General features: G+C 42.0%; 1 protein-coding gene across 4 annotated transcripts in view; it reads right to left on the bottom strand.

Moving 5' to 3' along the window:
- Positions 1 to 778: 778 nt before the first annotated feature.
- Positions 779 to 14,023, bottom strand: part of C2cd5 (C2 calcium dependent domain containing 5) — an 86,676-nt gene continuing 73,431 nt past the window's right edge. Inside the window, exons 23-27 of one of the 4 annotated variants that reach the window (XM_028757621.1) lie at positions 7,488 to 7,538; positions 6,495 to 6,596; positions 5,096 to 5,286; positions 3,181 to 3,327; positions 779 to 1,960 (exon numbers count right to left, since the gene is read on the bottom strand). In XM_028757621.1, the coding sequence (XP_028613454.1) occupies positions 1,832 to 1,960; positions 3,181 to 3,327; positions 5,096 to 5,286; positions 6,495 to 6,596; positions 7,488 to 7,538 (620 nt within the window). In that variant the 3' untranslated portion in view covers positions 779 to 1,831. Of the gene's footprint in view, positions 1,961 to 3,180; positions 3,328 to 5,095; positions 5,287 to 6,494; positions 6,597 to 6,617; positions 6,983 to 7,487; positions 7,539 to 14,023 lie in introns of those variants that run through there. The other 3 variants (XM_028757622.1, XM_028757624.1, XM_028757625.1) reach the window with 3 other exon arrangements.

Here is a 14,023-nt window from a genome sequence, read left to right as displayed (position 1 = left end):
AGGAGAGGAGAGGAGAGGAGAGGAGAGGAGAGGAGAGGAGAGGAGAGGAGAGGAGAGGAGAGGAGAAGAGCGGAAACGAAGGCAAGGCAAAGGCATCTGGCTTGTTTAGCTACTATAAGGATGATGATACTGTTCTTACTAAGCAAGACCTCAATGCCTTGAGTGACATGGAAGATTTAAAACTGAGAATCTGGACCCAGAAGCATATTATGACTCCATTTATACAAAATACCCAGAATGGGAAGTCACAGCAAGAGAAAGGTTAGTGTCAGCAAAGACCAGGAAGGGTCTGAGGCTGAAAAGTGAACTGCTACTAGGCACAGTGCTGTTCTACGTGAGGAGAATGATCAGACGACACATGGTGGCAGCCATGCAGCTCTATGCCACACCGATCAGCATGGATTGCATAAAAGGGGCAAAGTCATGGCATGAGAATTTCATCTGAGCAAAGCTGTGATAGGTCAGACATGTTTATCAGCCCGCCTGGCACGACTTGTCCACTTATGCTCCACAAACACTCCAGTGTGCAGGCACTGAACTGCAAGCCAACGCATGGAAGAACTCACATGTGTTTGCTCAATAGCAGGTGCTGAATACCTAACTGCCCAAGGACAGCAGAAGTGCCGTAAGCACACAGAACACACACACACTGTTGACCAGGGTCCACCATACGGCAGATCCTCAGCAGATGTTTATGGACTTCAGGAATGGGTGAGTGCAGATGAAAAGACTAGGACTCAGAAGCACACATCACATCAAAGAGGCAAAGACTTACAAATATGCTGTTTATAAACTTTTTATTTAAAAAATAAAATTATAAACATAATACAGAAAAATATTGACACCTGTGTAACAATAAGATGACTTTTCATCTTTAGGGTAATTTGTTGTTTTGAGAGAATAAAATCCTAAGTTTTATAAGGACATTTTATTGGGCAAAGGAGGAATTTGATATCATTGGTAGTGGGTACTTGGCATAGGTAAGACTTAATACATACATTCAACACTTCACAGCATATTCAAGTCTCCTTTCCATGTTCTATACCAACAGTGTACCTCACCAATCCCTAAGATTATTAAGAGTGCAATATAATATCATTAGAAAATAATCCTGTTCTTCCTAGGTCAACTGTATTTTCACTACTTAAAATACATTCTACAACAGCCTCTGCCCAGTTGAAATGGAGCCTCTTCTAGACAATTAAATCTGAAGCAACAGCCAGTCATGAGGCGGTCCCTCCCTCCTTCACGTGGACAGCCAGTCTTTTATGTGAGGCCTTCCCACGCTCCTGGATGTGGACAGCTCCCATGGAAGCTCCTTAGAGCAGTTCTGCAGACACACACTATAGAATCTTCCTTTAAAAAGGTAGCTGAAACCATTACCCGTCCACCTAACAAATTAGTCATTTCAAGCAAAAGATTCTGAGAAATCTGCACAGTAATTATCTGAAAATACACAGCTTCCTCCATTTCCAAATCAACTCTGGACTCATCAGCAATTTGGATTCCTGCTTAGTTTTCGAAGTCATGGAAGCTACCTATCCTAGACTCTTGATAACCTTTCCATTTCACTTTTAATTATAATTTTATAAAATCAACATAAATCACAAATAACTCCCATAACTGAAGGTACTAGAATCCACAGGGCTGGTCTGTGTAGACTGGACAAACAAAATGTCAAGATCAGAAAGTCTCAAAGTCTCCAAGATGTGCAGGCAAACCACCCAGACGCACCTGCCTCCTCAGCCCTCTGCCCCACGCTGGGCCTTCTGGTCTGAGAAGACGACAAACAATGGAGACACATGAATTTCACTCAGTTGAGCCGCTGTCTTCAGGTTGTAACTTCTCCAGTACATGATGGTTGGCAGTTGGCAGCAGGCTGCTGAGATGATATGACCTCTAAGTCAGAGTCACGAACAAAAACCACCGCGTCCCCACTGACATTTATGAGACACTGTGCCTGTGGAAACAGCAGACAGAAGCTCAGATGCACACAGCCAAGGTGATGTGAGCCTGCTGTGAAGGCTTCGGGTAGAAAAACAAATCCGGCACAGCCAGCCGACCCTAGGGTAAAAACAACCTAGCAGAAGATAAGAAAAGAAATCCAGAAAGCCCAGAAATCCATAACTGATAATTGGGAGATGGTGAAAACTGGGTATTCTAAGGCAGCAAAACCCATGTCTGGAGAAGAACGAGCTATCAGTGTCCGCAGAGCAGGGTATGCCCTCCGCAATCATCAGAAAGTCTGTACTTCCCTAGAGAAAAATCTTGGACAGGACTTTTTACTACACAGTGTTTATAAAAGGAAAACACTAAAAATAATATAATATAAATACCATCTAGAAGAAAGGGAAAATATAGACTATATATGTCTGAAATACTAAACAAGTGAAAATTATATAAAATCCTGCCAATATAGCTCTGCCAGGCAGGCTCCATGCTGGAGAAGGCCGTGTGGTGTGGAGGAAGCAAGAGCACGAGAGCTTCCCTGACACAAAGCAAAGTAGAGCTGAGTCATCTTAGGAAACACGCACTTTCCACAACATAAGGCACTGAGACAGGACAACAACAGAGGACAGGGCCTCCAGCTTCCACAGCGTCAGAGTTGCCCTCTTCGTCACACTAATGTGTTCAGTAGACCGACTCACAAGATACAATACTTCGAGATACCTTGCTACTTATATAACTATTTAATTTTAGAAGAAATCTTTAAGGTTTTTTTGAGCTATTTAGTTAAAATTAATAAAAGGATGTTATTCTAAGGTGTAGTCTAACAAGACCTCTGCTATCCCCTATTTAGAGAGTAGTAATTTGGTAGAAAGAAATAAGCAGACTGTCCCATGTTATGTTCTAGACTCGTAGGTAGAACTAGACAGCTCAGCAAACAGAGTAAGGAGTACCTCAGAGAGGAGACACAGTTGTATCCATATTTCAAAAGCTCACCAAGAAAGGAGCTCAGGGCAGAAACTCTAGAAATGCCCAATTAGGGTGACAACAGGTCATGTGGGTGTGTAACAGCACCTGAGCGGTGACAACCACATGGTTAATACAAAGTCAGCAAAGCATGTTGGAAGCATCTCCACTCAAAGTTCTAACGAGCCATTTCTGTGGAAAGGAAGGGATGGCCCGAGGGGCATTCTCAGACTTCCTCACAGTAGTGGGGCCGACTGGGCGTCTCACCTGGTTCTTACTGGGATTCTCCATGAAGACACACTGCTTCATAATGTAGGAGACAACAGCATTCCCTCCCAGCGCGGCGACATGAGCTCGGACCATGGCAAATACTTCAGCAATGAAAGCGTGGAGAAAACCACTGACTCCGCCCTCCTGCAAACAATATCCACAACCATCATGTCACACACAGGTTAGGACACACACAAATGTCAAAGGACACAGTACACATTCCAAGTTGCCTTAATGTGAAGATGACCATTTACATTTTCCTCAGAGTGAGGGTTTGCTTTCCATCAACAAACAGACTTTTAATAAACACATCTGAGTAAGAATTTTCAAGGACTTTCATTAAAGCTCAGATGATTGTAGCTTGCCTGTATCACACACATTGTATGTTTTATGAACACGTGGTGCTGGGGAACAATCCCATTAAAGCTCAGATAACTGTAGCTTGGCTGTATCACACACATTGTATGTTTTATGAGCACGTGGCACTGGGGAACAATCCCAGGGCCAGACTCATGAACTTCAGGCCTCGGCTGAGCAAGGCCCACACGTGTGTTCTACCATCCCTGCTGCACCCGTCTTCCACATTATATGCTAATAACAATCCAGCGCTGCAGAAAGAAGCCTTGCACACATTGCTAAGGAAGGAATAATGTGGGGAACTACTTGTATTCAAAAACAAACAAAACAGAAATGAAAAGCCAGTCAATAGCTTAAATGTTTTCAATTTAACTTTCCTATCAACTCTACTAGAGGTTAAGGATGATCAAAATGGAAATTTCTGAATTAAATTGAAGTTAAGAGAACTTGAAGTCTACTGTTAGGAGCAAACTTATTTTCTTAAGTACATCTTTATAAATTTATGTGCATGGGTGTCCTGTCTGTATTTATGTCTGCACGGGCACCACATACATGTCTGGTGCCCAGAGGACAGCAGAAAGCACTGGATCCCCAGGAACTGGAGTTCCAGATGGTAGTGAGTCACCATGTAGGTACTAGAAACTGAGCCTGGGTCCCCTGGAAGAGCAGCCAGTGCTCTAACTGCTGAGCCACCTCTCCAGCTCCAGCACAACTTTCTAAATCTAAGCAGCCCACCCAGATGGTGATCTTGTGAACTAGCTCTGATGAGACTCTGGAATTAGATCCCCCATCTCAGCCTCCACGCCACAGAGCAGCTCTGCACATGCTACAGTGGCCTTCTGCTTATCTGTGCTACAGTGGCCTTCTGCTTATCAAGTTGGAGACTGGAGCACAGTCTATGCAGAGGGGGTTCTAGGAGGCATAACTGATTGACTGTAAGAAAGATCTTCCAGGCAATAACACACATGGATACTGCGCCTTAAGTTAATAGTGCAGGTCTCTGCTGCAGTGTGATCAACCAGAGAGCAACAGGACAACAGTGAACACTTCAACAGCAGTGAAAAGTAAGGAAAAGAAATGGCGGACGCAGTGTGGCCGACAGCTTATGCACCGACCCCACTGTTAAAGAGGCTGAGAAGATAGGATCAGGTGTAGGAGAACAGGCTGAGCAACACAGCACCCCATCTCACAATACAAAAACCACTATTCAAGCATATCTCCGAAAAGCCCAAACCTGCCTCCTTAGAGAACTCAGTGTGTCCTGGCAGTGCAGTTTGAAATCCTGAATCAAACACAGGGGAAGGTTATTTGTTTTACAATAAGGATCTACAATTCTACAAACAAAAGGGCTTAAATCAGAGACAACTCTTGTAAATGGGTTACTGTATCAAATTTGGAAGTATACAAAACTCTATCCAGATAGGTTACAAATAGGAAAGTAAAATATGAGTGTCTGTGGCTATTTAGAGGATCATCGAACTTAAAACTTGGTTCTAGTACTAATCTCCCCTCCCCCCGCCCCAAGAAAAACCTTAAGGAAGTTTTGTGAAGTTACCTCACGGAGAGAAGTAGTTTCTCTAATAAAAAACATGTTAATGATGCCAAGGTACTTTGTTATCTTTGCTCCAGGGATGAAAGAGAGAGGCGTCATCTTAACAACCCCAACTGTGGGACTTGCACAAGGTGGTGCAGAACGACTCCGGAAATTTCCATCACCCATGGGACTTGCTTTTTCAACAGTCACAGCTAAAATTGGAGAAAGATGAGGACACATTAAGCACAGACACTGGAAACTGGATAATCCCCTAAGGCTTCCAAACAGAGGTGATAACATTCAGCTGTCTGTGAGACTAAGCCATGTCATGAAAGAAAAGAAATTATCATGCATCACATGCAATTCAGAGAGAGAGAGAAACATGAGGAGGTGCTGGAATGGAATTCTTTGGGAAGGAAAATGGCATTCCTGCAAAGGAAAATGTTGATGCAGTGCAGATAGACACACAATGATCGGTTACAGAGTGGACAGGAAAGCGCCAGAGCAGTAAGGAGCTGCTGTGGAAACAAATTATTGAAGAAGAGTGTGGAAGCAGTGACATTCCAGTACAGTTCCACCTTTGTTGGAATACTCCATCACTGTAGGCTTGGAGGCAGCCTGGGCAACATTAGGTGTAATACATTCCTCTATTTGTTTCCCAAAGTTTTTGATTAAACAGCCATGGAACTTAACCCTTAACAATCGACCTTGGCTGTCTAAAAGGTTTGGGGAAGTTAATAGTAAACAGCTCCCAGCAGTTATTAAGTAACTGCAGTCAGCCATAAACACACCCCTGTGTTTCTAACCTGACAACCAGTCACATGGTCACACCATCCCTGTCACCTCAGGGGGAAACCAAGGTCATTTACTTATTAATTTAGCACCTCTAGGACTAAAAAAAATGATTCTGATGTATTTCCTGCATTTTTTCTTTAAATTGTAGTTTTTTTCCTTTTTAATATGAACTCACTCAAATATAGTTTCCTCAAAATCTGCCATAACACAGGTTATAAAACATTTCTCTCTGGTTTAGTGGTAAGATACAGTCTACTTTCTCTGTACACACTTGATCCCTGATCCTTAGAATTAGGAAGCCGACAGCCTTGCCGTCAGCAGTTCACTGGGTCCTGGAAGAGTGTCTCTTTAACAAAGACATTGATTGAGTTCTCCTAGACTGGGATGTACTATGTGTCTGTGTACTTCCATAAAAAGGAAAACTGAAAAGACAATCTGCAGCTAACAGGAAGCACCAAAGGCTCTGCAAAACTCCTCACACATGACCAAGCACCTGCAGCTCTCACACTCGAACACAGGACTGACTGGCAATGCTGTTACTAGGCAGTAAGGTCTAGCCTTCACCACTGCGAAATCAGGGATATGCTTCTCAGGTCATCAGAACGTGGTAGAAACATCCGCCTACTTGTCTTAATTGATCCGCGCCTTATGGTCTGAGCTTTCAGTTTAATGAGCTCTATCCAGCTGCTGCATCTGTCTGCAAAGGAACTGTAATCAACTGACGTTGCTGGAAACACAGACAGAAAACAAAAGAAAACACAAAGAAAAATATGGATGACGTGTCGTACTCGCCACAATGCTCCTCTGATGATGTAACTTAACTTCACTGTAGCTCACAGAAAGAGTGACCCTTTAGATCAGACAGGAGGTGGTGCACAGTCGAGCTTTAGACATCCAAGTGTTCAAACCCAGTAATGGTTGGCAGAGCGCTGGGCACATGACTGCACGGTGTCAGGGACAAGTACAGTCCAGCTGATACAGGAGCAGAGGACTCAGTCTGCTTAGTTCTTCCCACTCTCCTCATTGTAAGAATTTAGTTGCTTCTATTAAGTTTTAATTTATGATTCAATTCATAACCAACCCATTATGAGCAACTCCACTCCCTACTTTTAGCTGAAAGTCAAAATTAAAAAATAATAAAGTGTTGAAAAAGGCTTGAAGGGAAAAACCAAAAACAACCAAGAAACCAAGAAACCAAGGCCCACCACCCACTCACTAATGACCTGTCTCTTGCTAAAGTAGTCATCAATAACCCGACTTTGAAAACAGCAGGAAATCCAAAGGGGCCTGCCATCCACATTCCGCTCCAGGTCTGATTTCTGGCAGCAAGGCCTCTGACAAGAAGGAAGGGGGGCAGCTAGCACCCCTCTGCCAACAGTAACTGTTACATTGCTACTGTTTGTAAAAGGCTAAAGAACGAAAACTTTAGAAACTTGAAAAATGTTTACACAGTAAAAAGTACAATAACAAAGTAAATACTTTTGAATTTGTCAAACATTCTAAATACAAGAAAGCCTTTTCTGGGGTCTATTCCACTGTCCAGTGCATTCCTATGCTGTAACTACGGAGCTGTAGCTTCACACCTACAGTGGCTGAGTGCTTAGGTAGACAAACTCACCTCTCTGTGCAGCTGGTATACCTGAGTTAGAGTTCGCACTCTCCAGGTGTTCTAATAAGACAATACAGACAACATTAGCTCGGATGCGAGGACAAGCCAGCACCACTTCTCTGCTGCTTGTTAGTATCTTCCGTAAACCAGAAGAACAGAGCAAGTCAATCTTTACGGCTTCATTATAAAAGCAAACCAAGCACAAGCATTAGGATTTAAAATGGCAGTTCCTTTATATGAAAACTAGCCCCATTAATAGATACTGTGTCAAGATGATCTCTTCTTACAACACAAAGTGCGTTTCTGGAGAAACTACAAACAGTAGCATGCTAGTAGAACCATGGCATGAGGTAAGATGACAGGGTCAGTGTGCTGGGGAGGGCTGGGAGGGGGAAGTGGGGAGGAGTGGGAACTTGTACTGTGAACCATCACACACAGGGAAATCAGGCACACACATCACCACTGCCTAGCTGCTGCCCTCCTCGCCTCCAACCTCTCCATCTGACTTTATCAACAACCCTCTAGTAGTAGCTAGCCTTTGTGAAACTAAGTGATTGACAGATCTCCAGAGAGATGGCTAGGAATCCCAAACAGAATCACACCCTTCCCAGCAGCGTAGGGAGTAGCACCTAGGCAGAGGTTCTCCTGGTGTCTTAGGTATTTGTTGTGTCCATGTAAGTTATTGTGAAAAGGTAAGAGTACTACTAAAGTCGATCTACTTTTGCTGTTCATGCTCTCTCTGTACTAGAATATTTGTATTTTTGTGTCAAGGAATTATAAAACTGAAAAAAAAATAGCTCATTAGAAACACAGAATTATTTGGGGTGTCCAACTTTTTTAAAGTATCAATTAAGTAAGTACATTGTCCATCTCTAATGTATTGGTCTTTTGGTAATATTTTCAACTTCATTACTCAAACTATGACTTGTATAGACCATTCTCCTAAGTGGGATTGGCCTCACATCTGGTAGCTAACATGGAGAACATGCAGTAGCTGCAGTCCCCTGGATGTGGAGGTGATTATTAAGTGCAGGCCGCAGGATGACTGGGAAGGTACCACGTTACAAACATGTCCAGATATGACCATCAAGTCTACAGACAACATATCTAACTGGGTACAGTCTTCCCGATTCAGCAGACTGCGGGATTTAGCAAGTCCAGAAGAAGATGGGAATACAGGAAGAAGCCAGAACACTCCTGACATATATTCAGAAGCTTAAGGTCTCTAGAGACTGCACAGGACAGGAATGGCTTGACACATACATGAAGAACAACCAGCCTACTCCAGGCTTAGAGGTTCCGGGTACTGTAGAGTCACTGCTGAGGAGGGCAGACTCCACGAATACTCATTACTGAGAGAATACTTGAGCTGGGTGTCATGACAAACACCTACCAACTTCAGAACATACAGACAGTTCAAGGCTGTCTTAGAGAACCAAGAGTTAGGGTATGGTAGCTTCATGGTAGACTGCCTGCCTAGCATGCACAGGCTCAAAGACCTGATCTCCACAAACAGGAAAAAAAAGAGAGAATGTATAATTCGGATTAGATATCTTGTGAACTTCCTCCCCCCAGGATCAAGAAGGAATAACTCAAATAATTTTAAAAACCACTAAAAAGAAATTCTCTTCTGTAACTCAGTACTGCTGTATCTGATTTAATGGCAACTGTACCATTACATCCTAAACTGTGCCAAATGGAAAAGACACGATACAAAGCAATATAAAAATGCTTGTGTTTGTAAAGGAGACAATGACGAGCCAAGCACTGAGGTGTGCACTTCTAAACCCAGCGTCTGGAAAGAGGCAAGAGGAGGATCAGGAATTCAAAGTCATCCTCAGCTATGTGGTGAGTCTGCTCAGTCTGGGCTACATAAGATTCGGTCTCAAAAAAACAAAAACAAACAAATAAATACAAATTAATAAATATTCCATTTTCTGCATAGCTAGTAAAAGTGTGTGCTCTTGAGAAGGGAAATGAAGGAAGGAGGAGACTTTATTTTGGACTACTTGATTTTTATATTGTGTGAATTTCTCCCTGAATTACTACTTTTCCCCTATTTTTTATAAAGGGAGAGGAGTTCTTTGTTCCCTGGCTTCAATAATTTTGAATCGCAGACATTCTTCAGTGTTCTCGGAGCCTTTTGAATGCACTTGTGATCACTCACACTTGCTCTGATCTTAACTCTTCTCTTATAGAAATGCTCAAGGCCAGCTGGTATGGAACAAGTGAACCCTGGCGCTTCAGTCCAATTTGTATACCGTAGACACAAAAGTCCTCAGACTCCTGGCTCCTTCTCAACATAGTCTGGCTTCCCAGGTAAGAGACTCTCAAACAAGAAAGCACTACGACAGTATGCAGTCTGGCTTGTTGATATACTGGTAATTTTAACAATAAAGCAATAAGTAATCTCCAGGTCAATAGTAATCAAAGACAACCACTTTCATTACTTCTTATAAGCACCATTCAAGGTCTGCTGGGGAGCTAGTGATCAATTCTACAGCATGTGCATGTCTATGCGGAAGAGTGAGACAAACACTTCCATGCAGATGACAGCCCCACTCTATCTGCAAAGAGCTGTTATCAAGACACACAGTAGTGCACGCCTTTACAATTTCTGTGTCTGTGTGCACTTGTGTGTGTATGTGTGCATATGCTCACATGAACGTAAGGGACAGCCTGCACAAGGCAAGCTTCCTTCTTCCATCCTATGAGACTATAAATCTAACTAGGCAAAGCAAGGAAGGTTACGAATTATTACTCTCTTAGCTCACTCTAGCAACGCTTAGCAAGCCGCACGTCCACAAGTATGGAGAATAAAACAAACACCAGTTAAGAACAGGCTAGTAGAACTGAGTCCGTTAGTGACCAACATGGTAGCAGCACAGAGGCAACAAGTCTCCCCCTCCTTTCATATGCTTCTAAAGTTCTTCTCAGGAGTCTGTGACAGCCAATGAGATATACCTGTCGGCTGTAGCTATAGCCTGTATGCTTAGCTCCTCTGAGGTACACACTAACATCCTCCAGCGAAATTGGCACCACTGTAAAGGGTCGGTTTGGTCTCTCCCACAGTACAATCCAATAAGGAGGCCTTTCCAGGTTGACAGAACTTCAGTGTAGGCCTGCCTTCCCAGCCTCCAGAACTCTGTGGCAGTCAATTTCTATTCTCTCCAGAGCACCATTTTCTAGCAAGTGTCATACAGTGGACAAAGGCTGCTGTAACACAGATTACCAACTCCTGTGATTTTTCACTTCTACCAGAATTTAGCAATCATCTTTGCTCTAAATATTTTAAAGTGAATATATTTTTAAAGTTACTGTCTTAAAAAATTCCTACAAATAACAATCTTTTGTAGAATAAAAGGTATGTAGTCCAGAGTCTTTAATTTTTATTATTTTCCCATTTAAGTTTTAAGTTACTATTATCACAACTGGGTTTCACATTCTTTCAGGCATTTGTATCAACATAATGAATGATTGGACTATGTATAAAAAGTGGCTTAATGACTAAGTTAATGATGAAGCTAAAGATTGCTTGAAACCTACTTAGATGTGGATGAACTCATTAAAAAAAATTGCCATAGGAGCTGTAAATTATTACGGTATAAAGATAGAAATAGCAGCTTCAATGTGAATACTTTTTTATAATGGAAAATCAAAAGTAAGGCATCAGTAATGTATAGATTTGATATACTTCTCTCCAGAGCCTGTTCCAGTCTAGATCTTTGTCCTTGCTTTGCATTCTGCCTCTTTGGCATCTCACTGACCTTAAGCCGCCCTGAAGACGGAGGGAAGAAAAGGCTCCCTTCCTCTGCTCTCCACTGAATACACCCCTCCCTTCCAGCCCACCTCTTGGATGGGCTGCAGACACTTTGAGCTATCTATACATTTGTTTCCCTCCTTCATCCGTTTGTTGGTTCTGGAGAGAGTGTCTCACACTAACAAGTTCTGGGGCTGCACCTTGTGTGTCTCTTTAGTTCCTCAATCTCCTCCTTCTCTACCCAACAGCACCCTTCCCTGCCAGCACTGTGGCCATCCAACTACACACAGACTGCTCTCAAATTCTCTTTATTGCTGTTACCTTGACCATAATATCAAAATATATAGTTTGTAAAGAGCAGACATCTCAGGGACTGTTAGTATATAAAGGCATTTGTAGTAGTATAAAGAGCTACTACATATAGTTAGGAATTCAGAAACATTCTTTGTTTGTTGGAAAAATAAAAGCTAGTGCTTACAAGTTTCCATGCTGACTCCCATAGGCAGTGGCTGATTAATCGAGTCCCCCTGCCAGGCGACAGCATCTGGCACTGAGCAGGAAGGACTGAGCGAGCACCAAGAAGCATGACGGCAGGAACGGGAGGGAATGGAAAGGTCCTGGTCCATTCTTTTAACCAATAAAAACTATGTCATCCTATTAAACTTATTAAACAGTATTAAACAGTTAAGATCTAAATAGAACTACCAATCTATAACAGATTAGATTTATAACATATTTGAGATACATTTAAACTAGTATATGGTTTATAGTTGTTTAAGTCCATCAGTTCACCATAACCCTATCTGTATTTATATATATTATATGTATTATAATATTCAAGATTTATATCTTCAGATGTTAAAGCGATGTTAACCTTTTAGAAACATTGAAGCAGAAAATTATTGAACTTATCTGCATTCTATGAGAAAATTTTCATTTAAAATTTTTTACCTCGAATATCTTCACTTAGACTCTATATTTTTTTACTATATTTAATCTCTCCCTATTTTATATTCATCATATTAAAAAGTATATTTAAAACACAACAACTACAGGAAAAAGTGGTAAACATGGGTACTGATAAGGTTAAACCATTATGAAAGCACTGTAAAACTTGTGCTACCCAGGCCTTCTTACAGCACAGGCCAGGAAAAGCCTAGGAAACACATCCTGGTGATACCCCATCATGTATGTTCTTCGTAAGACTTGTCTGGAAATCCTGACAGCCTTTAAGAAATGACTGGAATCAACACCTTTTAATATTTCACAGCAAGTAAATCACAGTGTCACCTAGTATCTAAGTGACACTGAGTCAACCAGAAATCCAAAACAAACCAATAAACATGTTACCTTGAAAAAAAAAAACAAACAGTGCCCCACGAAAGGGAAAACTGAACATGGATGGATAATTCAGGCCCTGATTTACTCTATATGGTGAATTAAGATAGATGCATATAACAAAAGCAGTATATGACATTCACCCTTGTTGATAACAATAATCTATCAATCAATAACAACAAAAAGTTAATCTAAAAGCAAACCGCAGTTGTCAATAAACACATTATGCTTGGCTCTTCAAACTATTCTCCTTGTCAACATAAAGGGAAAGAACAACTAATCATCCCCCCCCCTTTTTTGAGAACATGACTGTTAATTAGAAATCAATGTTTACAGAATTTAAAAGAAATAATTCTGCCTGCTCAGCTAGCCACCTCAGCAAAGCCACACAGATAAGAGCCTCAGCAACCTCCCAACCCTCCTGCCTTCCTCTCTAGGATTCCTCTTCACTGCTAACTTTAGATTTTCACACACCTTTGATCTATTCAACAGTGTCAGCTACAGCACATCAACATTCCAGTCACGCTACAAGAGCACTGCTCTAGTCTTCAAACCTTTCACAACCCACCTCACCCGCAAACCTTCCAAATTGCCTTAAAATAACTTTAGAGAGAAATAAAGATAACATAAACACAAACCAGAACTTATACAACTACGTGTGAGAGGCACAGACACACTGTTCACTGCTGGTTTTCACATTCCAGGCAAGCACAGTTTCTGCCTGCATCACTGGGTGGCACATGTTTTAGTGTTCTATTTATTAGTAGACATGATGGTTCTGATTTTAGGAGGGCAGTGAAGGTGGTGTGGTGTCACTTTATGTTTCTCAGACTCTGGAAACCCTTTCTTAAATACGACATAGAAGCGACCGAGGCTGTAAACTCCAGAGTTAACCTCTCACTCCTCACCCTTTGTCAGCCCCGCCCACACTGAAGCTGCTCCGGAGGACTCTAGAACTGGAGAGAAATCTGGCTTGCTGCTTTCCCTCACGGGAGCTTCTTGGAAAAACTGGTAATTATGGAAGCTCTCTGAACCTGGACATGAATTCAGCCTTTCATTTACTTTTTAAATAACAGAAACATGTTAACAATCACAAAACATAGAAACCCAAAAAATGTTTAAAACTTATTTAAAGGCTAAGAGGAAGTGTAAAACTTCAGATTGTAGGCGTGTGAAGCCACGGCTGACAGAGGTCCATCATCAGCCACCTGGTGCACCTGCTCAGTAACAATGCCACCACCAGGCTTTCCCTCCACCTCAGGCCTCTGATGCTGCAACATCAGCAGCAAGCACTTCAGGCAGTACACACAGGCATTCAGCCAGATGATTCTCCCACTGTATCATTTCACAATACCGACCACAGAAGCAGTAGTTGTAACTACCGAGCACAGAAGCAGTAGTTGTAACTACCGAGCACAGAAGCAGTACTTGTAACTACCGAGCACAG

This window comes from Grammomys surdaster, unplaced genomic scaffold, assembly GCF_004785775.1.
Source record: "Grammomys surdaster isolate TR1022 unplaced genomic scaffold, NIH_TR_1.0 126176, whole genome shotgun sequence".
Taxonomy (NCBI): Eukaryota; Metazoa; Chordata; class Mammalia; order Rodentia; family Muridae; genus Grammomys; species Grammomys surdaster.
This window is presented reverse-complemented; position numbering and strand designations above follow the sequence as displayed.